Genomic DNA, 25,027 nt, shown 5'->3' on the forward strand with positions numbered 1-25,027 from the left:
ACACAATGGTGTTAGTGCCCCCGTGGGCATTAGAAAGGGCTTGGTGTACAGGCGCAGATTGTTGTCTTTACCACGTTCAGCACAAGGCTCTCGGCTTTGGGAACTACCTTGCCCTAAACTCTGAGGCACTCCCTAGTTTTGGGATTCAGGTTATGGTGACCAGACCACAGGCTATGAATGAAGCTACAAGAATATTCTTGGATCTGCTGCACCAGCTGAAGAATCTGAGAACTGAGGGATTCTTCATGACTGAAAACCTTATAAGTTGCCTGGTTCTCCCATCACGTCTTAGTTTATTTCATGATGCTACAACATGTCCAAAACTTGCTATTTTGTATAAAGATGTGAGGTTTATTTAGCTCACATTTTTGGAGGCACAGAATTCCTAATTGGGAGTGCTGAGGCTCGGCTGTACCTGGTCCCAAGTTTCTCTAAATTATATGAAACTGTGATCTACTCCCAACCTCCCATGGTGTGTCTGAGAGATTCCATTTTATAAGCAACATCTAGAGATAATTTAAATGATAAAGAGGAACTCCAACAGAAAAAGGGGAGAAAGCAGGACAGAACAACAGAGCACAAGAGCAAGAGAGAGAGGTAAGAGGCAGGGATCCATTTACAACTCCTATGCAGCCAAACCTGTCAGGTGACACATGATGACATCATAGGTTACTAGGCAACCCAGAAGCAGGCTGCCCAAATACCAATATTCCTCCCTTTTTCTATAATTAAAAAAATGAGGAGCTTGGGCTGCTTCTCATGGAAGGTAAGTTAAAGTATATAAATGAAGGCTCACTGGAAGCAGCTCTTGGTTGCCATGGAAGAGGGTAAGAGAGAGAGAAAAAAAAAATAATAGCAACAAAATGTCCAGATTACATGGTCCAGAGGAGGAGAAGGTCCTGCCCTGAAAAGTTCAGGTAGAGAGTGGAGTTTGCCAGCTACACACTGCAGCAGATAGAGACTGAGGAATGCTGGGAGAACCTGGAGCTACTTGTCTGGAGCCTGAAGCACAGCATTCCAGCCTTTGGTTAATAAGTGAATAATGGGCATAGATTTCTCTTCTGGCAACTTCCTGCTGACACTGGGGACACTGTAGGGAGGTCAAAAGGCTGAAATGCTGGCCAAGTCCAGGAAAAACAGGCTGTTTTGATGCTGTCCAGGGTCTGTAAGAACATCCATGGCTGGGAGGGAAAGTAAAGGTCCAGCTTGACAGAAGTCTGTAAGGTCAGACTGGGACACCTGTGGTAGCTGCTTTGGTGTTTGCTTTGGTGCTGTCATGGATGTGGGAAACACCTGGGTCTAGCAGGATATTGGAATATATATGTAGGCAGAAGACAAAGTTAAATAGTTTGTGGAGAAAGCTTCTTTAGGTGTACATTTAAAACTTTTTTGGAAAATGAACAGAGGTGGAAGGTTTGGATCAAAGAGACTTGAACATGGGAACCTCCATTTACCAGAGGGAGCCTTCATTTACCCAGTAACTGGCAGCAATTAAAAAGGCCTTGCTTTGAATCTGTCATCTAAGGAATACTGAGGCCAAGTTTGGTTACAGAGGTGTGTAAGATTAGAGGCCCTTAAAGCAGGCACTAGGTGTAGAAATCTGAAATTCTCCAGAAGACATCCCAGATGAGAATCTGTAGGAATGGACAAATGGACTATTCCCATTGGGCAGGTAGGAATCAGTGACCCGTCAAGGCATCCCAAGAGCAAGGTTTACTCAGTAGAGTAATATGATACAATCTGTTCCAACAGCTCATCAGCCTTGGCCAGAGAATGGGCACAGTTGCCCGTAGCAGACACAGTTTACCTAGCGCTAGGATTTTTATAGACAAGCGAGAGGAGGAAGGAGCGAAACCATGCCAGTAGAGGGAAAAATTTTACCCAAGGGAGAAGAAGGTCCTAGATGAAGGGTTTGGGTGTAGGTTGTGAGAGCGGTAGGAAGTGTTTGTGCCAATCGGAAGTGAAGACTCACCAAATGGATGGTGCTGGCTGTATGAATGTAGCAATCTAGTAGCCAAGAAAGGGAAGTCCCAAAACCAGGGAAAGGGAGGAATCTCACCCTCTGAGACAGCCAATGGGTACAGTTCTTACTGGAGCCCAGTTGACCTGAGAGGTGGATTCAGGTGGATTTTCTGCAGCTTACAAGAATTTTTTAGTTTTACAAAGGAGATAAAACTTTAGACATGTTAGCATCACAATTGTAATTTTCAGTGAAATATACATTATGGAAAAAGGCAGTAGACATACACATTTGTGTTAATGGCATAAACATTCTTTAAGGTGAGCTCTGAAAAAACAGAAGCCTTTTGTGAAGTAGAAGAGACAAGAGCTCACTTGATCTTAACTTTTAGCATGATTACACATTATGGGGGGGGGGGCTTTTCTCTGTCCAGAAGACTGGATGCACATAAGTCTAGCACAATTGAGAAACAATTTTTAAGTCTATACTTAAAAGACAAACCAAAGAAGATTTAAAATCTTGAGCTTGGCCAGATGGAAGGGGAGGAGGACCTCCCCTATCAGTGGACTAGGGGAGGGGCATAGGAGAAGAAGAATGAAGGAGGGTGGGGGCTACAGCTGGGAATAAACTGTAATTAATAAAAATAAATAAATATATATTTTTTAAAAATCTTAAGCTTGGAACCATGACTGTGGGTGGTATAGTAGAACTTTTTTTTTTTTTATTTATTAGAGTTAAATTAATAAATCAGAGCTCTAGTAATAAATATTTTGGGCAATCAATATAACAGTAGCATAGCAACAGGAGGAAATATGAAGCCTTTTTTATTTATTTAGGACACCTTCAATCACCTTAGACCTTGCAACCTTTATAACTTGCATTTACGGACCTTGAAGCATCTTATTAGACCCTCAAACATTTGTAACTCCCATTTATTAACCTTAAAACACTTTATTTTAGATCCTCAAACACCTTTTTAGAAGCTCATAATTTAAACTTTTATATCCTTAGGCCTTGTACCCAATTATTTACCATGAGACACAGGTGAGACTGCTATGAACACTTATTGTCCTTTAGCTAAAGGGATGGTAAAAAGTTACATGTGAGGCTTGTTTTTTGAGTCTGATAGACAACTAGACTGTCTTAACAGCTCTAGGAGTGAGGCTTAAGGCCTGGTCTCCTGCATATGAAGAGGACTGAGAAGGTATCTGAAGTCTCCCAAGACAGAAGTTGGAAATACATCTGTGGGACCCGGGTGTGAGGTTAAAACAGACCTGCAGTATAACCCTGGGCTGGGCGAGGGTGGTGGAAGTCACTGAAGGCAGGAACCATTTGTCCTTTGCCAAGTCAAGGAGCTCGAGGGCTAGAAGTGTCTGCGGCTCTTGCGCTGGTTGAGCCTCCATGGCTGCGCACAGAGGGGAGCATTTTGACTAATGGAGGCCAGGGTGTGACTTGTTAAGGGAGCCCTGGGACCAGTGTCCCCTTTGGCTGCATTTGAAACAGTTTCCTGGTGGAGTTGACTTTTGGCTACACCCACATGGAATGGGGTATTGCAGACCTCTTGTTTTTTGTGCGAGAATGCCGACAGCCTCCAAGCAGCAGCCATTCCATTCAGTGAACTTATTAAGCATATGAAGAATTAGGCGTCTGTGGCGTCCTGGAACCGACTCCCCACAAATACCACAGATGAGTGTATCTCACTGTCACCTACCACATCAGCAAACATCATGTTGACTGATTAAAGACGACAGTATTGCTGAGAAGTCCCAGCTTCCCTTTTTGTTTTCTTAGTTTCATTGAAAGGGACTCAGAAGGATTCTTGGATATCATTTGATTATATTTTGATTGAAAAATATCAGGTTAAACAAGCTGGATAGAGAGGGAGAGAATGGGCAGTCTTGCTTCTTGAGTTAGGGTCTAAGAAAATAGGCAGGTTCAGTGATGGAGAGGAGGATCAGATGCCTTTAGAGAAAGTGTGAGGACATCTAGATGTCAGGGCAAGTATATATAGGATTTGGGCAGGTACCCAAAGAAAGATAGAAGGGATGGGAATGAGACATTGTCTTACAAATGTCCAATTTCCTTAGCTTGTCTTCAAATAAATCAGCTTTCCTGAGGTCTAGCCTCCTGGCGAGGTGATTAACAGTCCAGATTGAATGAACTCTTACGAGTTGTATTAGGGAGTTCTCCTCCACCCGGGGTCACAGAGAGAGCTCAGGTTCCATTTTGTTGACCAGGAGGAAGTAGCTTTCCCTTAACAGGGCTCAACAAAGACCCTACACTCTCACCCTTTCATATGGTCATTGTAAATCTCAACGGGCAATTATGATGCTTCTAGGTCTTCCATCCCTATCCGGACACCTTATGGAAACATTATGTTCAACACAAAAGCAAGGGGCCAGCCTAAATGCAAAAGCTTTTTTTTTTGAGACTCCCTTGTATCTTAAGTAAGGGTCCGATTAGGAACTCACATGCCAGTTTGCTCTTTTAGTTGAAAGAACTCAATGTAAGGGATTAGTGGTGGAGTCCTGAAAAGCTAAGAACAACAGTGAGACGACACAAATAGTGGCTCACTGTCCCAGTTAGGGTGCCAAAGGGGGAGAGCCGGGTTACGTCAGCTGCTCGAGGGCTCATGCCGCCCACGGCTATGGTCCACACCTTGAGGAGTTGGTGGGCTCCACTACCCTGGTAAATTAGAAAAAATCAAGACAAAGAGTTTGTGGAGCTGCAATCAGACCTCTGAGAAAGGAGTGGTCTGCAGGTGCTGGTGTTCCAGTGGCGATACCAGTAGTTTGAAACACTGAGGGGAAAATCCTGTGAAATGGAATCCAACAGGCAAAGAAAGTGGGGGGAGGGGCGGGGACAGGGAGGAGGAATCACTGTGGGGCTACGCTGATAGAAGCGAGAACAAACGGAAAGGAGCCAGCAAGCTTTCTCTGGTGCCCTCTCCTGGCAGCGTTGGAAAAGCCAAAATACAGTTTGTTAGCCTTTCCAGTCCTTGCATCCTAGACCACGAAGTGGATCTGGAACTGGCCGGCGGCCAGATCATCAAGCTAGATTAACAGAAAGGTCACAGCGCTAGCAGAGGAGGGACACAGAATTCAGGACCCATCCTACCCATTGCCCAATCCACCGACCTTTGTAGTTTTCATTTGTCTGCTATCTTAAAACAAGTGCGGCCAGCTGGACTCAGGGGCGCACGCCTGTAATCCGAGCACTTGGGAGGCAGAGGCAGGAGAATCTCCCTGAGTTCTGAGGTCAGCCTGGTCTACAAAGTGAGTCCAGGACATCCCAGCCAAGACTACACAGAGAAACTCTGTCTCGAAAAACAAAACAAGACGTGAACTCGGTAGTACTGTGTATTGAGAAGCTGCATCTCAGAGGTTTTTTATTCACACATCTTCTCTTGGCCAGAAATAATGATGTCAGGCAGCACTTTATGTAGACATGGCTGGAGAAAGGAAAACTTTCTAAGAATAATTTTTAGGATAGCTAAGTTTCGATTTGTCTTGCAAGGAATAATTTGTTATAGATTTATTTATTTTACTTTTACACATACAAGTATTTTGCCTGCACATATGCAGTGCCTGAGGAGGACATCAAATCCTCTATAATTGGAGTGACACTGTTTAAACACTTCCTTCCATGAATGGATAAAGACAAGTTGGTACATATACAAAATGGAATCTTTTTTAGCCACAAAGAAAGATGCAATCATAATATTTGCTAGAAAATATAATGAAATGAAAATCATTATGTTAGGTGAAATAAGCCAGACTCAAAATCACATATAGATGCTGGATTTCTCTCATACACGATTAAATTCCTGGGGGGGGGGAGGAATGCCAAACTGTGTCACAAAGAAAAAAAATTAAAGTCCTCTACATTCTTACATGTTTTTTATCAACAAAGTCTAGCACTTTTACCTGTAAGCATCTACAACTTCACAGTACCACTCAGTTATTGTCTTAGTCAGTGTTCTGTCGCTGTTTAGAGACACCATGATCGTGACAACTCTAATTTTTTTTTTAAAGGTCATTTAATTGGGGCTGGCTTACAGTTTTAGAGGTTTAGTCCATTGTCACTGTGGTGGGGAGCCTGGTGGCACGCAGACAGACATACATGGTGCTGAGAGGTAGCTGAGAGTTCTACATCCGACTCCAAAGGAAGCAGGATGAGAGAGTGCCACGGAGCCTGGCTTGGGCTTTTAAACATCTCAAAGCTCACCTCCAGTGACACACTTCATCCAACCAGGCCACACCTCCTAATTCCTCCCAGGTGGTGGCGCTCCCTGATAGCTAAGCATTCAAACATCTGAGCCTATTGGGGCCATTCTTATTCAAACCATCACCGCTGTTTACAACAGCACATATTTTCTTGATAAAGTCGTTGTCTTTCACTTTCCTGACTTAACAATTCTACAATTTATCATTAACATAAAACTTAATGTTGTAGCTGAAGTTTTTCAAAGATCTTCATCTTTACAATAAACTTGCTAAAAAGGATGCCTATTTAAAAGTTTTTGTTAAGGATCTAGAGAGATTGCTCCACAGTTCAGAGCAGAGGACCTAGATTCAGTTCCACGTCCATATCCATAACGCCAGTTCCGGGGGACCAGATGCCCTCTTCTGACTTCTGCAGTCACCAAGACATCCATGCAGGCAAAACACTCACATACAATTAAAAAAATCTAAAATAGAAAACAAAGATTGAAAAATAAAAGCACCAGATAGATATAGTTTTCATTGAACAAGCAACAGAAGCTATTTGTGGAAGAGAGAGTACTAGGAACAAATTGAGGTTACAGTAAATACAACTGTGTCCTGAGAACAGGAAATATTCCATGCAATGATAAGGATGCCATGCTATTGATAAATCAACTAGTAATACAACACTAGCAGTAATAATAATGGCATTTTGTAGAGTATTTGCTATAACAGTAAATAAAAGAGTAGTACAATAAAATAATTCTATTAAAAAAACATTAGCCTACCTGTCATAGTTATAATACTCTGTTCAGGTTGGAAATTTGAAAAACCATGTGAGGCATTCCCTGGAGAGAGCTGCTGGAGTCCCGAACTTACACACTTCTGTTTGTTTCCTTTTGATAGTCTTATTCTGTCTGCCTGGTGGCTTGCCACCCTATTTTCATTGTTGGGAAGGTGCAACTCAGAGACTTCTCTTTACATTTATTTCTTGTTTGGAGCAAGTCCCTTTCCCAATAGTCAATGACTTTTTCACTCCACCCTTGCCTGGACTTTCCCTGTTTAATTTAGAAGATCTTTTGGATGTATTTTGGGGAGCTCTTTTGGTTTCTATTCTCATACCCCCGTTATTCTTGCTTCAGGCCCAACAGTGTTTTGAACTTTTTTGATAGATGTCCTTTACCCAGGTGATTACGTAACTCCCAGAACGCATCTGGGAGCTCCCTGAACAAAGGAATCATGGCTTATCTTTTACTACTTGCCAAGCAAAGGCTTCAAAGAGCAGCAATTACCCAAGCTTTTGATAGCTTCCAATGATATTAATACACTACTAGTCCTGGCTCCACGGCGTGCACGGTATGGACCTTCATAGTGGTTCCCACCCAGAAATGGGTCTTTTCAAATGCACAACTTTTTACAGCTTCATAGAACCCTTAATCAAACAAACAGTAGCTGCAGCAAGCCTGAAGTAATGGAACCCAAGCCATAACGGTGATTTTCACGGAGACCTTGCCAAGAAAAGGTTGGCTTATTCGGTAGCTACTGAGCAAGATGTTAGAACACTGAGGAAGATAAAGGTAGACTGTGCTGCTGAGACTACTTAGATGCTCGTGGCTCATGGCTCTCAAAGTGAGTGACTTTTCAATTACAATCACCACAAATATCCTATAGAGTACTGAGTTTGTTAAAGTTATGGGGTTACAACAGGAATATTCTTATATTCCCTTCATCTTAATGAGGATAATGTACATAATGTCCTGACTTACAACTGTTAACTTGATTCCTTGACTTCTTTTCAAAAGGTTTAAAATGCTATTTCTAATGTTTCTGTTCGTTCATTTGTCTGTCTGTTTGTTTGTTTAGTTTTTGAGACAGGCTCTCTATGTAGTGTTGGCTCTCCTGGAGCTTGCTGTGTAGATCAGGCTGGGCTGAACTCACAGAGACCCTCATGCACCAGCATGTCCATCTATTTCTAATGTTTTTACAGACACATCCAGTAGGAAGCAACTTTAAAATTTGGATTTTGATATTTTCTAAGATGAATGACACTTAGCATAATATTTCCTTCTGATAGTGAGCCACAGCAATCAGCTACAATTCCTACCCAGCCTCAGTGATCACAAATGAGGGAAACTTGACAGACTATAATATCCTCTTAGATTTGACATCCACTGGGTTACTTGTGTCTCGTCCTTCTCTCTCTCTCTCTCTCTCTCTCTCTCTCTCTCTCTCTCTCTCGGTGGTACTCCTAGCGGCCAACCCTAAGGACCTGTGCATGCTAGGCACATACTCTACTGCTGAGCTATACATCCAGCCAAACATGCATTTTGGACTCATAATATCTTAAACTTCTGATAGGTTGATTGATGAGGAAGTTTACTATAAGTTGAAGAGCATAGTTAATATACTTCGTATTTTTATTTTACCATATGCATACACATGTGCATATATTTCTAGGTGGGTATATAGGTGTGTGTTTCTTTGTGCGTGTATGTGTGTATGTATTTGAGTCCTTATTATTAAACAGCATGTGCTTTTCTAGCCAAGCTATTCCACCCAATGTCACTTCATAAGAATCCTTTTTATTATTTTTTTCATGACTCAATGTTTATCATGTATATGCATGTGTACCATAGTTTAATTACCCATTCTCCTATGTATGTACTTCACCGTTTTGCAACTATAAGCAGTAGGTTTGAGTTGTTTTAAATACAGTAGCTGTCACAAATTAATATACAGATTTTTCTTAGCTGATATAGTAAATTAATATAATTCATAAGCATTAGGGTTTTTGCTCTCTGGGAATTAAAAGGAAAACCGAAGAGAGTTTTAAAAACGTGACTCTTTCATTTGAAAAGCCAATCAATTTTTGTATCACATTCAACTGACTGACATATCTGAGGAACCCTGAAAAGAAATAAATCTACTTCGTTAAAGTTACATGAAAGGACAAGGAATTGTGGACTCGCAAAGTTCACAGTGTACTGAAAAATACCACTCCATCTCTTACAGTTAGATTGTAATCGCCCCGGGAATGCTTGAAGTATTTAGAGCCACAGCGATTTCACCGTGAACTTCCTTCACAGGGGCATGTGCTTTGACCCCTTCTCCCCAGTTGGTGGTGCTGTTTGGGAAGGCTAAGGAGATTCGCGGGAGGAAGTCGTGTCCGTTTCCCTCACGTCCTATTTCCTTTCTGTTTCCAGCCAGTGTGTACAGTGTGAGCGGCAGCTTCCCCGGCCTGTGAGGGATAGAATACAGTGGTACGCGAAATAACTCTTTAATCCTTAAGTTACTGTCAGATGGCCCAGTTAGCATCAACGGTCAACGCCACAGCCTAGAATCACCTGAGAACGTTTCAGTGGAGAAATGGTTTTTATTGGGTTGGGCTGTGGCCATGTCTGTGAGTGATTAATCTTGACTGTTGTGTAACTGATGGAGGAGGGGCCCAGCTGACTGTGTGCGGTGTTGGTATTTTCTGGGCAGGTGGGCGTAAGCTATGTAAGAGGGCTAGCGAAGATGGTAATAGCTAAGACTGAGTGAGCCACGGCGTAAGACAGGAAACAGATTCCCACATGGTTTCTGCTTCCCGTTCCTGTCCTGGTTTCCTTCAATGACAGACTGTGACCCAGAAATGTAAGCCAAATAAACACTTTCTTCCTCCAAGTTGCTTTAGATCAGTGTGTTTTATCACAGCAACAAAAAAGTAACTAGAGCACCAGGTATTTTGTCAGCAACGATATACATAACTAGTGAGGAAATTTTATCAGATGAGAGTTTAAAATTTTGTGTTAAGAATATGCTTTAAAAACTTAGAAATAAGACATTTTGTATAAATAATATTTTGTATCCCCTAAGGACTTTCTGTACTGTACTGCGTTATGTGTTTGGGGCACCCTAACCTTTTAATAAAAGTCAGTGGTACTTTTCCTAGTTGGCTGCCATCTTTCTTTCCCTTTAGATTTCTTCTGCCTCATTTGAAGCACTTTACTGCTTTTGAACTCAGCCAGTCATGTTTGATTCCTTGTTGATTTTGTAGCATCATACAGCAAAGTGGAGCTTTCTGCTGACTGCGTAAGAATGAAGGCAAACTTGGCCAAAGGGTGTGTTTTCGTACAGTGTGACTGACAGGAAAAATCTGGTAAGATTTTTTACTTTCTCTGAGTTTCATCAGTCCTTAACTCACTAACTAAGAACACACTTTTGATTGTGCTCGCTTATACTCAGGAGTATAGCACTGTCTTAATTTGAAGCTCAGGTCAAATATAGCTCATTCTGGAACCAGCTTAAGCTTTTGAATCATTATCAGATGATTGCAAGCTTGTTTAGCCAATAGTTTTGTTTAAATTTTTTGCAGTAGCAGTAGTTAGGAATGAGAGAGTGTTTTTTTATGCTGTTATTCATAAATAAATAGGGCTGGGTTTAAGCTCCCTGAAAAGTGATTTTAATGACTCAACATAATACTGGAGTCCTGGTGGCAGACAGTGTTAAGAGGTAGTAATTTAGGGATTAATTCATTTCCTAGACACAGTTGTAAATACGGGTTTTCTCCTGGGACACTTTTTTTTTTAATTAGAAATATGTACATACTACAGTATTTACACTAAAGTATGGAATAGCCAAAAGGTAATCAGATGTTAACATTAAACACTTGAAGCCGAGATGCAAGATGGAGCTGTAGAGCCAAGACTTAACTTCTGAGTAGTTGCTTATTTGGGATGAAAGATGGAAGAGAAGATGAAGTATCATTGTCTGTAGAACTTCAGAACTGACTTATGAGGATGAGAGTAAGGTAACACATCTCTGTCCCCGTTTTCTGCCTTCTGCCCTCCCCCAGCCATGATTACACAAGCATTAAATTGTAGGAACACTTGGGAGACTTTCTGATTTTTCCCCTGAGAGCTCTATGGTTTCCTAGCAAAACAAAGGAAACAAGACAACACAGTTTCTCTTTCATTCCTTCTTTTCATCCTCCTGAAAGGTATGTGCTCTTCCCTTTACCAGTTACTACTTTGGCTTGATTAGTCAGCCACCATTAAAAGACACAGGGAACCTGTAAGCCTGGCAGGTGGTCATTTGAACAGGGCTCCGCTAACAATACAAGCTAAATTAGAAGGAAAGACAGCACATGCCAGGCACAGAGCGCTGACTTGCTGCCCGGGTTATTGTGTTATAATTAACAGGGGAAGACAATCCGAGTTCTTTTGTTGCAGTGAGGACCAAAAATAAAGAGAAAACTGAGAAATAAACGTTAAAGGGCTGTTGGGATCTGGGAGGAAGGCCCTGCATGGCCAAGCTCTGAGATGACTGGTTCTGTGGGTTTTATCACTGAGGGTGATGCTGAAAATGGTCCCAATCTCTGGTCTCTTAAGTCTCTTCCTTTTCTATCCGTGGGGCGTGGCAAACAGGTTTCTGTCCTTCATAATCCTGAAAGTTGCATTGAATTTTGCACTGAGAATCCAAGAACTCTGATAAATATGGCCCTTGAAGCTTGTAACCTGTCATTGACACAGAACAACCCTTTGGGGGTGGGGGTCGGAGTGGGGGTGTTGAACAATTGCAAGATTGCTGCAATGTGCAAGTATTGTATTCTCTTGATTGCCAGGTTCTCTATCCTGAGCCATAGAATCAGTTTCTCTCTCTCTCTCTGTGCATGCACTTGGTATAGGAAATGGGTATAAAGTATCTCTAGTTATCTGTAGGTATAGTTGTTGGTAACACAATAGTATTATTTTAGTTTTTGTTTTGTTGTTTTTGTTTTTGTTTTTTTTTCCTTTTAGATGGGTTTTACTCTGTAGCCTACGCTAGCCAGTAACTAACTGTACTGAGTAGTTCAGGCTGGCTTTATACTCTAAACAGTCTATCTACCTCAGTCCTGAAATTATGGGCATAAGACACTAAACAGCTCAATAGTTTTAATCCATATGAACACATATAATTGATGTTTTTTTTGCTACATAGGAAGGAAGGAAAAGGAAGGAAGGAAGGAAGGAAGGAAGAAAAGAAAAGAAAAGAAAGAAAGTTAAGCAGTTTTGTGGCTTTGAATACAGCTTGCCCAGTTGGGAGGCATCAGCAAGGGAATCAGTTAATTGATCACTTGCACTGCCTTATCCAAAAATGCCCTTCTTGGAATCAGACACCTGTCAGCTACCGAACTGGCCTAGCATTTTTAGCAAGTGCAGGAACTAAGACTAGAGACAGGATGAGAGGAAATCACAGTTTGACTCTTTTGTATGAATGCATGTACTTTTCTTCTAAGAGCATACAGGGAAATCTTACAGAAGTGTCTCTGAGTAAATGGCTTTATTTGATACTGAGTGAAAACAGGCCAATTCTGGGGCTAGAGTTTAAGCCATTTTCTGCCCCTGATTTGATGATTTGCAGGTGTCTTAGTGATAGAGCTGAACAATACTCATTCTTTCCTATACAAGACACAATCAGCTTTCATAAAATCAACCAAACATGCCAGGCAGGCTGACTGAAGTATCCCCCATAGGCTCATGTATTTAAATGGTTAGACCCCAAATGACAAGTTGTTTTGGAAGGACTTCGGAGCCTTTGGTTGGTAGGGCCTCTTTGGAGGAAGTGGGTCAGTGGGAGTGGGCCTCGAGGTTTTATAACCTAGCCCCACTTCCTGTTTACTTTCTCTGCTTCCTGACCATAGATACATGAAGTCGACTATCTCTCATTCCTCCTGAGATCCGTTCCTGGCACAGTGGCAGTATCCCTCTGAACTGTAAGCAAAAAAAAAAAAAAAAAAAAGACCTCTTCCTCCTTTTAGTTGTTTTACTCGGGGTGTTTCAGTCTATGAACAACAGAAGTAAGTAATACACCAAGGGACCCAAAAGATCAACGTGATTAAAGTGTGGGCCAATTTGTCTGGAATTTTCTTGGTGGGCTGTGCCTCTGAGCAAGATAGAGACCCTATTTAGTCTCTTCCCTTGGCTTTAGAGGCCCTGAGGCTGCCATAGAGAGTGCAGCTTGTCAAGGTTGGAAAGGAAGCGCTGCTTATCCTCCATAGAAAATTTAGCCATCCTGACCCACGAATAAGATAATGCTTCATCGGATGCTCAATCCAAGAAATGATGATATAGTCCAGTGCTAGAGAAATATATGGCTGTATAGTGGCATTCTAATGTAGCTTTTAAAAAAGATAATTTAAATGTTTAAATTTGATTGCAATGGGCTGAATTACAAATAAATATATAAATAAATATATTTATATATTTAATTGTAATTAAACAAATGTTTATAAGGTTAATTACAATTAAACAAATGTTTATATATTTAGTTATCAATGAATATGTCCACATATTTAATTATAAATATATCTATTAATATAAGTTAAATTATAATATAAATGTAAATTTAAATTATAATATTAATATAAATTCATATTTATAATTCATAATACCAGTAACCTCAATCCTTCTAGTGATGGCTGTTCTGGTGGCTCAAACACAGTTTCACTATGACTTTCTGTTAGGACCAATGAAATAATGATGCATATAGGTTTTATACGAAAGAGGTTTATTATTATTCGTTATACGAAAGATGGAGATAAAGAGAGAGAAAAGGAGAGAGCAAGACATGATGGGGAAGGGAGGGGGCGCCCTGACGGAGAAAGGGGAGAAGAAAGCAGGAGAGGGGCAGAGTAAGAGGGCAAGAGAGAAACAAAGTGGGGGGTTGATCCTTTTAAGGAGCAGCTTAACCATGCCTGCCAGGTGTAGCTACCTGGTGGGTGACACATGATGACATCCTAGGTTGCTAGTAGCTCAGACGCAGACTGCCTAAATACTAACATTCCTTCTTTTTTCTATAATTAAAAAATGAGGAGCTTGGGCTGCTTCTCATGTAAGGCAAGTTAAAGTAAGTAAACTTAGGTTCATTAGAAGCAGCTCTTGGTTGCCATGCAAGGGGTGAGAGAAAGAAAGAAATAATAGCAACAAAATGCCCAGATTACATGGTCAAGAGGAGGAGGGGAAGAAGCCCCTGCCCTGAAAAGTTCAGAAGAGAGTAGAGAATTGCCAGCCGTGCCCAGCGTCAGGTAGGGACTGAGGAATGCCGAGAGAACCTAGAGCTGCTGTCCTGGGCCTGAAGTGCACCACTTTCTTTTAGGCTGATTTCAGAATCCAAACTTGAAGTCAGATGTGACTCTCCTGCTTCAGACGGCAGTTTCTTTCCCATGTACCCTCCACCTGGAAGGAGGGGGCCTCAAGGTGACCTCTGTGTGTCCTCTTGGTTCCTTCCAGGCTTCTCTAAGAAGTCTCTGTGTGGCTTGGCTCTTATCACTTCCCCTGCTTCAGTCATAGTCTCAGTATTTGTTATGTAAAGGAAGTAGAGAGTCCGGTGTTTCTTTTCAACATTCTTTGGGAGAACCTCCCAATGGAGCCCCAGAGAGAAAAGAATCTTAGTGAATCAGGAAAGCACTCTGAGTTAAGCAAGAGATTGGAGAACAGTTAGTTGCAGAAAGCACTTTGGCTCAAGTGCTGTGTGCTGAGTTGAGTCTAGGCCTTCCGTTAGAGACAGCTGCGAAGGGCCTTCCCTGACAATGCTAGGAACATGGGACTGAAGCAGAAAGGAATCACTAAGGTCTTTTAGCAGAAATAAGAGACAACTTTCTAACTTAGGAACATAAACATGGTCAGAATATGTTCGATGAACAGGGTTGGAAGGAAGTAGGGGCATAACAGGTCTAATGTGAGAGCACTAAATTGGCCATGGAAAAATACATCTCATTTTCCTCTCCTGCTATTTTCCATAATGTCATAAAAATTTATAACTACACAGCTTATGAAGACTGTTTGTAACTCTACGTGATCTTGGATTCAGCAGGGAGTTTGTGATTTTTAAAATAGCTTAACATGAGTTTGTCTTCATACATGTTCAAAAATAACTTGCAATAATGTTTGTTTGAACAAATCTGAAATTACATGTGAGAGTGTTAGAGAAAAAAAAAACTGCATTTTTTTCAAACAAAGTGCAATCAATCCCTCTAGGTTTTCCGTCATTAAAAAAATAATCTTAACAGTAAAGTGAATGGGCTTCACTGCTGGATTTCTGTATGTACTTATATAATTAATTCTTTGGCTATTTCTTTTTTCTTCTCTACACTCTCCTGACTCCCCTTCCTTATCCTAATATTTTCTCATCTACTTCCATCACCTTTTTTCCCTTCGTCCTGCTTCTCTTCCTTCTCTTTACTTACCTATAAGAAAGCTTGTGATGTTTGCATTTTTGTGTTCTATTTCACCCATTTTTCTGTAAATGACAAAATTTTATTCTTCTTTGTGGCTGGATGATACTGTGTTGTGTATATATAACATATTATCCATTCATCTGTTGACAGACGTGGTGTGATTTTCTTGTGGAATGTGAGCAATTTACCCTTGTTCATTCAAATGCTGATTTCTCTGTCCCACTATCTGATTTCAATCCGGACATTGCATTATAATGTTTATTCTAACCATCACCTGTCTCAAGTTTGTGTAAACATGCCACCATTTGTTCTCTGTATTTTCAATAGAACAACCAGCCAGTGGTTTGCAAACGAGAGTAGGGTGGGACATCCTGGTCCGGAGGGGAGGAGAAGGAAGCAAGTGGGAGGAGTTGGAGAGCAGAGATTGCCAGGGAGGATTTGGAACTGTGAGGAGAGATGAACTGGACCAAGATATGACTTAAAGCAAGTATAATGTGGGAAATCTGAATGGGAGAAAACTATGTGGGCTTGGCGGTTTAGAATGGAGTAACTATTGCCCAGCATTGTGCTCTAGGTAAATTAAATAAATCCTAGTCTCTGTGTGGTGATTCGGGTATACAGCTGGTTTAGGAATAACCCCTGTCTAACTAAAAGATACATCAATAATAAATATTGACAATAAAACAATGCAAGTTAGACTATGCAGCGCTATTACAAAAACAAACAGCAGCAACAACAACAAAAAACCCCACAGAACTCAGGTTGAACTCAACTCCCTTAAAACAAAAGGTGAAAGGGTTCTTAATGGGTAGTATATACTACTAGAAAAGTACTGGGAGGCAGAGTATACAGGGCGTTGGGCAGTAGAATGTGTTAGACAGTGAGTGAATTCTGAGTGTCTGTCTCTGTGACAAGGCCACTCGCATTTGGCAGTTGTCCTTGATCAAAGTTCGACTCCTGTCCTCTCATGTAGAATGAAAGAGGATGCTGTCTTTCCTGTGGATTACATTTCAGACAAGTGGCTTCCAGGCCTTTGAGAAAGACAATCCTTGCTAAAATGACTGATACTAAAGGGCAAGTTTCTGATTGCCAGTTTTTTTTTGTTTGTTTGTTTTTTTAAGTAAATACTCCATGGAAGGAAATGCCAAGATGGTGAAGGGTAATGTGTGGTCACTGTATCCACTACCACTGCTTATGTTATTGTTAATGTTGTGTTTAATTCACATTGTAGTTACTGTTGTGTTTAAGATGGTCTATCCAATAGAGAATTGGAAAAACCCATGTCATTTTCTTACCTAAGATTGGGAAATGTAAAGTGGAACATAGAAGAGGGAAGAGCCAGAGGTGTTGACCAGATGTCAGGAGAAGACCCACTGGTAGGTCTCCTGTGGTCAGGAAGGAGCTAATACCAAATGACCCACACCAACTTAACAGTTAATTCTGGGGTTCCTTTGGAACAAATAGCAACCTGTGATCTGCACTGACAACAGGTGAGAAATGAGGAAAGCAGCTGGGATTGTGAGTTTCTTTTTTGGAGTATAGCTTTTTCTTTTGGAATGACACAGACCAGCCCTCAAGTATGTACTTATGACCAACATTGCTTGTGGTCAGACTCCTACATATATGCAAAAATATAATGCATGTAGAAGAATTTCAATTCAGAACATAGCTGCACTTGCAAGAGATCACATCCAAAGACCTAGGTATATGGGACCTGGCTGGAATACAAACATGCCTTTAATCCAGGAGATAGAGGCAAGCAGATCTGAGTTTAAGGCCAGTCTGGTATAGAGCAAGTTTCAGTAAGGAAAAGCTTAGGTCGAGGGATAGTGGTACACACCTTTAATTCCAAACAATGAAGGTAAAGTTAGTTTGTAGGAGGAAACACCCATGTTTGAAAATGATGTCTGAGTGGCAGAAAAGGTGATGAATCAGACAAAATTTGACAGACTAGGATGTGCCCAACTCCCACGAAAAGAGAGAGGAAAGGGAAGCTACTTAAGGGGCAATGCGGTGGGGGGGGGGAGGCACTTTTACCACCACAGATAAACAGAGTCAGGTTGAAGAGAGGAGGCAGAGAGTCACAGAGAGAGGCTGAATGACAGAACAAGCTAGACACAGGTGAAGATAGAACGAGCCAGAAAATGAGAAGAAGCCAAAAGATTAGAGCAGACTGCTATAGTTAGTTTGGGGCCAAGTAGAGGAATTCAGGGGCCCATAGAGAAGCCAGATTGAGTAAGTCAGCTGGGAGAGGAGTTTGAGCGAGAACAGCTGAACCAGCCAACTATGAGCTCAGAAAGAACAAGAAAGGGTGAGCTCATTAAGCAGTAAGTCTTGAGGCTGCAAACATTCTAGGCCTAGAGTAGACTGTGCAGGAGCTAGAAGCTTCTAGGATGAGGCCTCGGTTAACAGACAGAAGCAAGCAGTAAGCCTCTGAGACAACAATTGTAACAGGCAAATAAAAGTTCTTTTTACAGATTCATACATAACGACATAGTGCTGCATTGCGTGAAGTACTTTTAGATAAATCGCAGGCGTTTTAGAAACTGAGTATTATGAGAAATTGATGACTAACATCTCAAGTTGCATTAGAAATCTGTCAGAAAGCTTGAGTTGAGGGTGGTTAGGAGCATTCTGCTGGGTGATAAAATAATCTGACAAAAGTAATTGAGGGGAGAAAAGACTTACTTTAGCTTGCAGGTCCAGGTTACATATAAGTCTGTCCAGCACTGTAGGAAAGTTACAGTCAGCACTTGAGACTCATGCTCAGGTCACCTACCTGATCACGAATTAGGCACGGGTGAGCATGCGCGTGCCTACACTCTTCTTGACACTTTCATAGTTCAGGGTCCATTGCCTATGGCTTCTCACCTCAATTAACAGGATCAAGATAATCTCCACAGCTATACCCATAGGCCAGTTTCATCTAGCAGAAGCCATGGGAATAGATATAAGCTTTACAATTCCTTGGGGTTCATGGTGTTTGCCTATCTTACTTCCCACCCCTCCCCACCAAGAGAGTAAGCACAAAGGGAAAAGAATGAATAATTCAGTCTTCTTAAAAAAGAGGGTGGTCTACAGTGTTGCCTGCTCCAGAGCCATTTGTGATAGCAAGATTGGTAAAAGGTATGTGTGATTTGTCAGCAAAGTACCTGAAGAGCAAAATGTTATTAGAGCAATTGAGGGGACTAAGATGCAGCAGGTTAAGGGTGCCTGGGGAGAAGGACCCAGACTTTCTCACATAGTGTGGATTACAACATCCAGGAGACCTGGAAGGAGATCAGTAGAATACCCTAAGATGAAATACTGGCATGTATGATATTGATGTGTTTCATTTCTTTCCAATTGTTTTTTGTTGTTGTTGTTTTAGTTGTCAGAATGAGTGACCCAACAGAGAAGAACAACTCCATTCAAGAACACATAGATCAGACATTTCCAGAGAGGAGCGGTCAGATTGGACAGAAGCAACTGGTATAGCACACAGATTTTATGATTCTATGTTGTGTGTTGAGTTTCTAACATGGGGTGTCTGAGATGTCTGTGGACATGACAGACGGTCAGGAGGGTGGGACCTCCCAAGAGAGAATTTTGTTCCCCAGCTGTTGGGATTGTGTGATGAATTTCCTCTTTGCTTCATGTTCCTCAGTTTTAGCCGCAGTGTTCTATAGAGCACTAAGTCTTGTCCTCACAATAGAACACTTGAAACGAATCTAGTCAAGTCTTCTATTTAGTTAACAAATTTGCAGTTTGTTCTTATTATGTCATGGTTCTAAATACTTTGTGTATATAGACTCACCCAAGTCTCACAAGATACTATTAGCCTTATTTTTTTAAAAAAAAATGAGCTGTTGAGGCTTAGACAAACAAGAATTTGTTCATTTTACACAATTTATGATGGGTAAAACCAAGACTCAAACAGCAGTTGGCTCATCTGCTGTGTTTGTTCTTTACTTCTTAATATGTAGCAGAACAGGAAGAGAGGGTACGAGGTTTTACACCGTTCATAGAAAATGTAAGGTGTAGAGATGTTGTAGGATAAGTTTGTAAAACAAACCAATATACTCCCATCAAGATGATGTTTATGGAAATGGTTCTCATATTTAGACAGACTACCTGGATTGCTATTAAACTAAGGTAAAAAAAAAAAAGCCTGTTACATTGAAAGTCTACCTTTTGTTTCTAGGAATTGCAATTCCAATGGAAACTAGCCTATGTACTTTCAGATTATATTTTCTTCTAAAATCCATCAGAAGAATATTTCTTTACCTATGATATGTGTGTTACATGTTTAGAAAATGTCCTCACACTGGCCTATAGCACACATACCTGTAACCTCAGCATTTGAGGTGCTGAAGCAGGAGAATTGCCAGAAGTTCAAAGTCAACGTGGACTACACAGTCGATTCTAGGCTGGCCTACTCTAGTTTGAGACCTGTCTCAATGAAACAAACAGTGATAACAGTAACAAAAAGTTACCTTTTCATTTGTGTGTTTATGTGTTTGTCTCTGTGTGTGTGTCTACACTGCATTGTATGTGCCTGCTGCCCGCAAAGGCCAGAGGAGGCTATTGGGACCCTTGGAATTGGAGTTATAGATGATTGTGAGCCACCATTTGGATGCTGGGACTAGCCCATCCTCTGTAAGAGCACCCAGGGCTTTTAACCACTGAGCTATCTGTCTGGTCCCAAGTCACCATGGTGGTTGTGTTATGCCTCATGGACCCCAAAGACCACTAAGGAGCTAATTCCAGTGCAAACGCAGTAGGGTCTTTATTACAAGCTCAGGCTTGGGCCCGTACCGTCAATAGCAGTTCTTGAGTGTAGAGCCCCGAGCACAGGGAGAGAGGGGTTTTCATTGGGGTTTGAGCAAGGACCAGGAATTTCCAGCTTAGCAGTTACATGATTGGATGATATTTAGCAAGGGCAAATTTGTTTCAAAGTGATTGGTTAACTAATATTGAATGAGCTATCTATAGACCTCAGGAATGTTATGCATTTTTCTGTGCCATGGATGTTCTACTACAAGGTCTAGTGGGCATGCCCAGCACAGATTCCCCACCCTGAGATAAGATACTTTGCAGTTCTTGTGGTTATCCTCAGGCTGTTTCTTGGGTGGAGGGATTTTTATGGTCTTGTTCCTTGAATTGGTGACCTATGGCCTAGTTCCTGGGACTAATGACTTTTGTGGGGAGGTTAGGTCTGGTACTCTCAGTTGATGTGTCTTGTTTCTTGTTTTCGACAATCAGGCCCCATTTTGATGCTAAACACAAAAGTCTCCCAAACAAAATTTTGAAAATATCCCCTAACATTCATGAAATTTGCAATATTTTTCTTGGTTAAATCTGACTTTGGTTGAGATGAACCTTCAGTGGCACTGTGTTGAAACCTGTGATGGTGTGTGCAGGGGATGGTTTTGAGACCCATTTCAGAGGATGGTGTATGCTGTGGCTTCATGTCCCTTTGACATCATATATGGACTTCTTCAGTGATGGCTGTGGGTTCTCTCTTGTTTCTTTCCCACAATTTTGTTACATGCATTTTATACTCCGTATTTAGAAAGAATGGCCCAGTTTGAGAATGTATCACCTTTTGAAACTCAATCAGATGAAACTCTTGATTTTTCCTTGTAAAACAAACACACTTCTATGGTATTTTGATAAGAGCCACAGACAGTACATTTTGAAAGACTGTAAAATGAATACAACTACTAAAACACTTTTTTATTTCATAGCAACAGATAGAACGGCAGTTAAAATGCTTGGCATTTCAAAATCCTGGACCACAGGTGGCAGATTTTAACCCTGAAACAAGGCAGCAGAAAAAGAAAGCAAGGATGTCGAAAATGAATGAATATTTTTCTGTGAAGTACAAGTAAGATCATGATATATTTGACTTATGGGGTTATAAATTGCATGTGTTCTCCTCGATTTTAAGCAAAGTATGTAGGCATGATGTTATTGTGTACTGTGTAAAGAGTCAGATGCTGATTTCTGGGCCCCCCATAGCTGGTTGCAATTCTTGTTCTTGTTCGGAGAATTGCCTGACTTTTGTTCCCCAATTATCCCCTATTGTGTCAATAAAGCAGCTTGACAGCTAATCGCTGAGCAGGGGAAAGAATAGGGTTAGACTTCCTGCCAGCCATGGGAAGAGAAGAGAGAGAAAGGAAGTGGGGATTCAGCCACAGGCAGAGGCCCTGGAGACGTGAGAAAAAAGCAGCTGGAGCAGAGAAAGTCATAAAATGCAAATATCTTGGGGATTTACACTGGAAGGAGGCTAGACTAGAGGGTTAAGAATAAAATAATAACTGTTCAGTTGTTGTGCCGTAGAGCTTGTTACATAAATATAGTAGTTCAGTCTCAATTATTTGGGTACTAGTTGGGTTAAGAGAGAAACTGTAATACATCTTTTTAAAACAACCACTGACAAAAGTAATTAAAGGTTACATTTCCGTTCTGATTTCAAAAATTTCTTCTATAGTACACTAAGACCCCATATGTCTGGATGTTAGCATCTTTAAGAAATAAGTAATATTGTTGAGAGCAAAGTGTGATAGCACATGCCTGGAATGCCAGTGCTTGGATGCAGAGCATAAAGATTCCAAGTTCACAGACAGCTTGGGGGACTTAGGGAAACTATGTATGTGTATGTGTTGGGGTGGGTGGGTGTCTACATCTCAAATTAAAGATCACCTTTTTAAAAAAGAGTTTTGTACTAAAACAACATTTTTTTAAGTAGAAAAGTTGATTAAATATAACAAAGAAGTATTAATAAAAGGAAAAATAATGTAACCATAGGAATGGATTCAGGATATTAAATGGGTACCATGCTATCACTAAATACAAGGATTGTTAATGCATTGGAATATGAAATACCTGGAGATGTAACTCAGTGATGGAGCACTTGCCTAGCAGGCATAAGGCCCTAGTTTCCAACTTCAGCATGACAAGGGGGAAGAAAACAAAACATAATGCAGGGAACTGGAAAGATGGCTCAGCAGTGTGGAGCACTTCCTGTTCTGTCTGAGCACCTGAGTTGGTACGGAGCACCCAACTTGGGTAGCTCCTAACTGCCTGCAAATGCAGCTCTAGGGAACCTGATGCAATTTTCTGGCTTCGGAGGGGCTCCATACATATGGCATTATACTTGCCATAAACATACATTTTTAAATGATTTATATGAAACGGAGTAAAAAGTGAGCATGTATATTTGAAAATTTGATGTGTAGGAAGGATGGTATTTATTGAAAATAGATTTTTTTTTTCAGCCAGGTGGTGGTAGTGGCACACGCCTTTAATTCCAGCACTTACGGGGCAGAGGCAGATGGAACTGTGGGTTCAAGGCCAATCTGGTTTACAGATTTCCAGGACATCTGGGGCAACACAAAGAAACCCTGTCTTGAAAAACAAACAAACCATCATAAATAGAAAGAAAAGGAAAAAAAGCACTGGGCAATGATGGCACATAGTTTTAATTACAGCACTAGAATCTATAAATATAGATTTTTTTTTCCTCATACAACATATCCTGATTATAATTTTCCCTCCCTCATTTTTATGCATAAAACATGGTATGTAGTTGTGCTAATCTTATATAATATCTTTTAAAATAAAATTTTAGTTAGTTCTCACTAAGGAAAAGTGACAGTATAATAAAATAATTGTATATTGTTTCACAGTCACACAAAAATGATTTATATGTATTATTTAAAAATATGTGACTATATGAGTGCAGGTACCTACAGCAGCCAGAGGCATCAGATCCCCCTGAAACTAGAGTTGCAGGCAGGCAGCTGTGAGCCGCCTAGGTGGATGGTGGGAACTGAACTCAAGTCCTGTGGGAGAAAATATACACTTTAAACTACTGAGCCATCTCTCCAGTCCCATATATGCATAATTTTAAAAGTCATCTATACACATTAACCGAACAACAAGGAAAAGGTTGACAAATTCAAATGCACTTTTAAAAGCCTCTTAATTAGAAGGCATTCCTGCTAACGTGTGGTAATGAGGCAGATCCTCACCCTTTCTTTTCTATGAAAGGGAGAGTTATGCTTGGGGACAAGGGGTGCAGAGGTACCCACTGTGACCACATGAGTGAAGTGCTGGCCTTTGAAGTTAAATGACACAAGCTGCGCTCACAGCTTACAAGCACATGTTATAAAGTATATAATGAAATTGGTTTTGTTTTGTAAGTGGCAAAGTTCTTGTAAAACTCTTTTTGCCCCTGGGAATGCTGTCAAGGGGGATAAAGACAGTGGGGGGGGGGCTCTAAAGGGGGCAGTGTTGCCCTCTGGCACTAAACACTTGGCCTTTACCGGGGCCTTACTATGCGCACTCCTGCCAACCATCTCCATCCACACTGGGGGTAAAATGGAAGTAAAGAAACAAAAGAAAAGGCACATGGAACCTCTGCCAATAGTTCCCCCTCCATACCTTAATGATATGGTATAGTAACTGATAGGCCTCATCTTGAGTCATTAAGAAATGTAGTAGTTTTTGCTAGAGTACTTTTAAGAGAGAAAGGGAGTATAAACTTAGCAGAAAAATATGGAGGACATGAAGTCCTTGTCACAGATGAGTACCAGGGAGACCAGGAATGTTAAACAGGCAGGGTTACCTCTTCAGTGGAAGGGATGGATACCTGTTTTCCACCCAGAAGGCTAGGAGTGGATGTGGTTAATAGCCTGCTGACCTTTGTACCATCTGTATGACAAAGACCATACCACATCCTCCCCCAGGTCCCTATGCATGTAGTCTATCCATAGAACCCATCTTTGTGGAAGAGGCAACCTGGACTTTGGAAAGAGTTTTGATGTAATTACTCCTTAAGCTTTATCATGCACGTGGTATTATATTCCACCAGAAAACTTCCAAATTGTGCTGTACTTAAATGTGCCTTAAATAAACTGCTTTGTATCAGACTCTAGAAGTCTGAACCAACTCTGGCTACTGAGCTGTGTTTGCAGAGGAGCCCCACCCTACCCCCATACGTTGAAAAATACCATCAATATGTTGATAATTTAAAGGTTAATATAGAATCTCTTTAGTAGCAAGCTTCAATTAGCTGTTCAGTGTGATGAGTGATTATATGCCCCAGAAACACTGGGCAATTAGGTTGTGCTCAGCTACAAGCCTGGCTGCACACACTGGCTGTCTGTCTCAGCTCATCACTGCCATTTCAGAGGGTAGACTGGTTCTGGTAATGTCTGGGATGCTGCTCCCTGAGAGTAAAAGGGCCATGCACACGGCAGGGCTGTGCAGTCCTTTCTTAACACAGTGAGGATAGCAGTGCTCGCTCATTCATGTCATACTTTTTCTTTGCAGAGTCACGAAAAAGTATGACGAAAGCGGCAGGCTCATCTGTAATGACGTGGACCTGTGTGACTGTCTAGAGAAGAACTGCCTGGGATGCTTCTACCCTTGTCCCAAGTGCAACTCCAACAAGTGTGGGCCCGAGTGCCGATGCAACCGGCGCTGGGTATATGACGACATTGTCACTGAATCTGGGGAGATCATCAGCACCCTGCCATTTAGTGTTCCTGAGTAGGAGAGATGCATCAATACTCTTGCACCTCTCTCTCTCTCTCATTTTTTCTTATTCTCTTTCTCCCCTCCCCGTGTGTGTGTGTGTGTGTGTGTGTGTGTGTGTGTGTGTGTGTGTGTGTGTGT

At 41.2% G+C, this 25,027-nt stretch overlaps 1 protein-coding gene across 1 annotated transcript; it reads left to right on the forward strand.

Moving 5' to 3' along the window:
* Nucleotides 1-18,739: 18,739 nt before the first annotated feature.
* Nucleotides 18,740-24,905, forward strand: Arl14epl (ADP ribosylation factor like GTPase 14 effector protein like). Its single transcript, XM_055622487.1, has 3 exons — nt 18,740-18,832; nt 21,091-21,230; nt 24,683-24,905. The coding sequence occupies exons 1-3, from the start codon at nt 18,740-18,742 to the stop codon at nt 24,903-24,905; spliced, it is 456 nt and encodes a 151-aa protein (XP_055478462.1).
* The last annotated feature ends 122 nt before the right edge of the window (nt 24,906-25,027 follow it).

The sequence above is a fragment of the Psammomys obesus genome, unplaced genomic scaffold (genome assembly GCF_907164565.1).
Source record: "Psammomys obesus unplaced genomic scaffold, mPsaObe1.curated_primary_1811, whole genome shotgun sequence".
NCBI lineage: Eukaryota > Metazoa > Chordata > Mammalia > Rodentia > Muridae > Psammomys > Psammomys obesus.

Excerpts from the sequence above, each read along its gene's own strand:
- Arl14epl (XM_055622487.1), top strand. The coding sequence starts at position 18,740 with ATGAGTGACCCAACAGAGAAGAACAACTCCATTCAAGAACACATAGAT. Across the intron at positions 18,833-21,090 it reads AGATTGGACAGAAGCAACTG|CAACAGATAGAACGGCAGTT; the intron begins GTATAGCACACA and ends TTTATTTCATAG. Across the intron at positions 21,231-24,682 it reads TATTTTTCTGTGAAGTACAA|AGTCACGAAAAAGTATGACG; the intron begins GTAAGATCATGA and ends TTTTCTTTGCAG.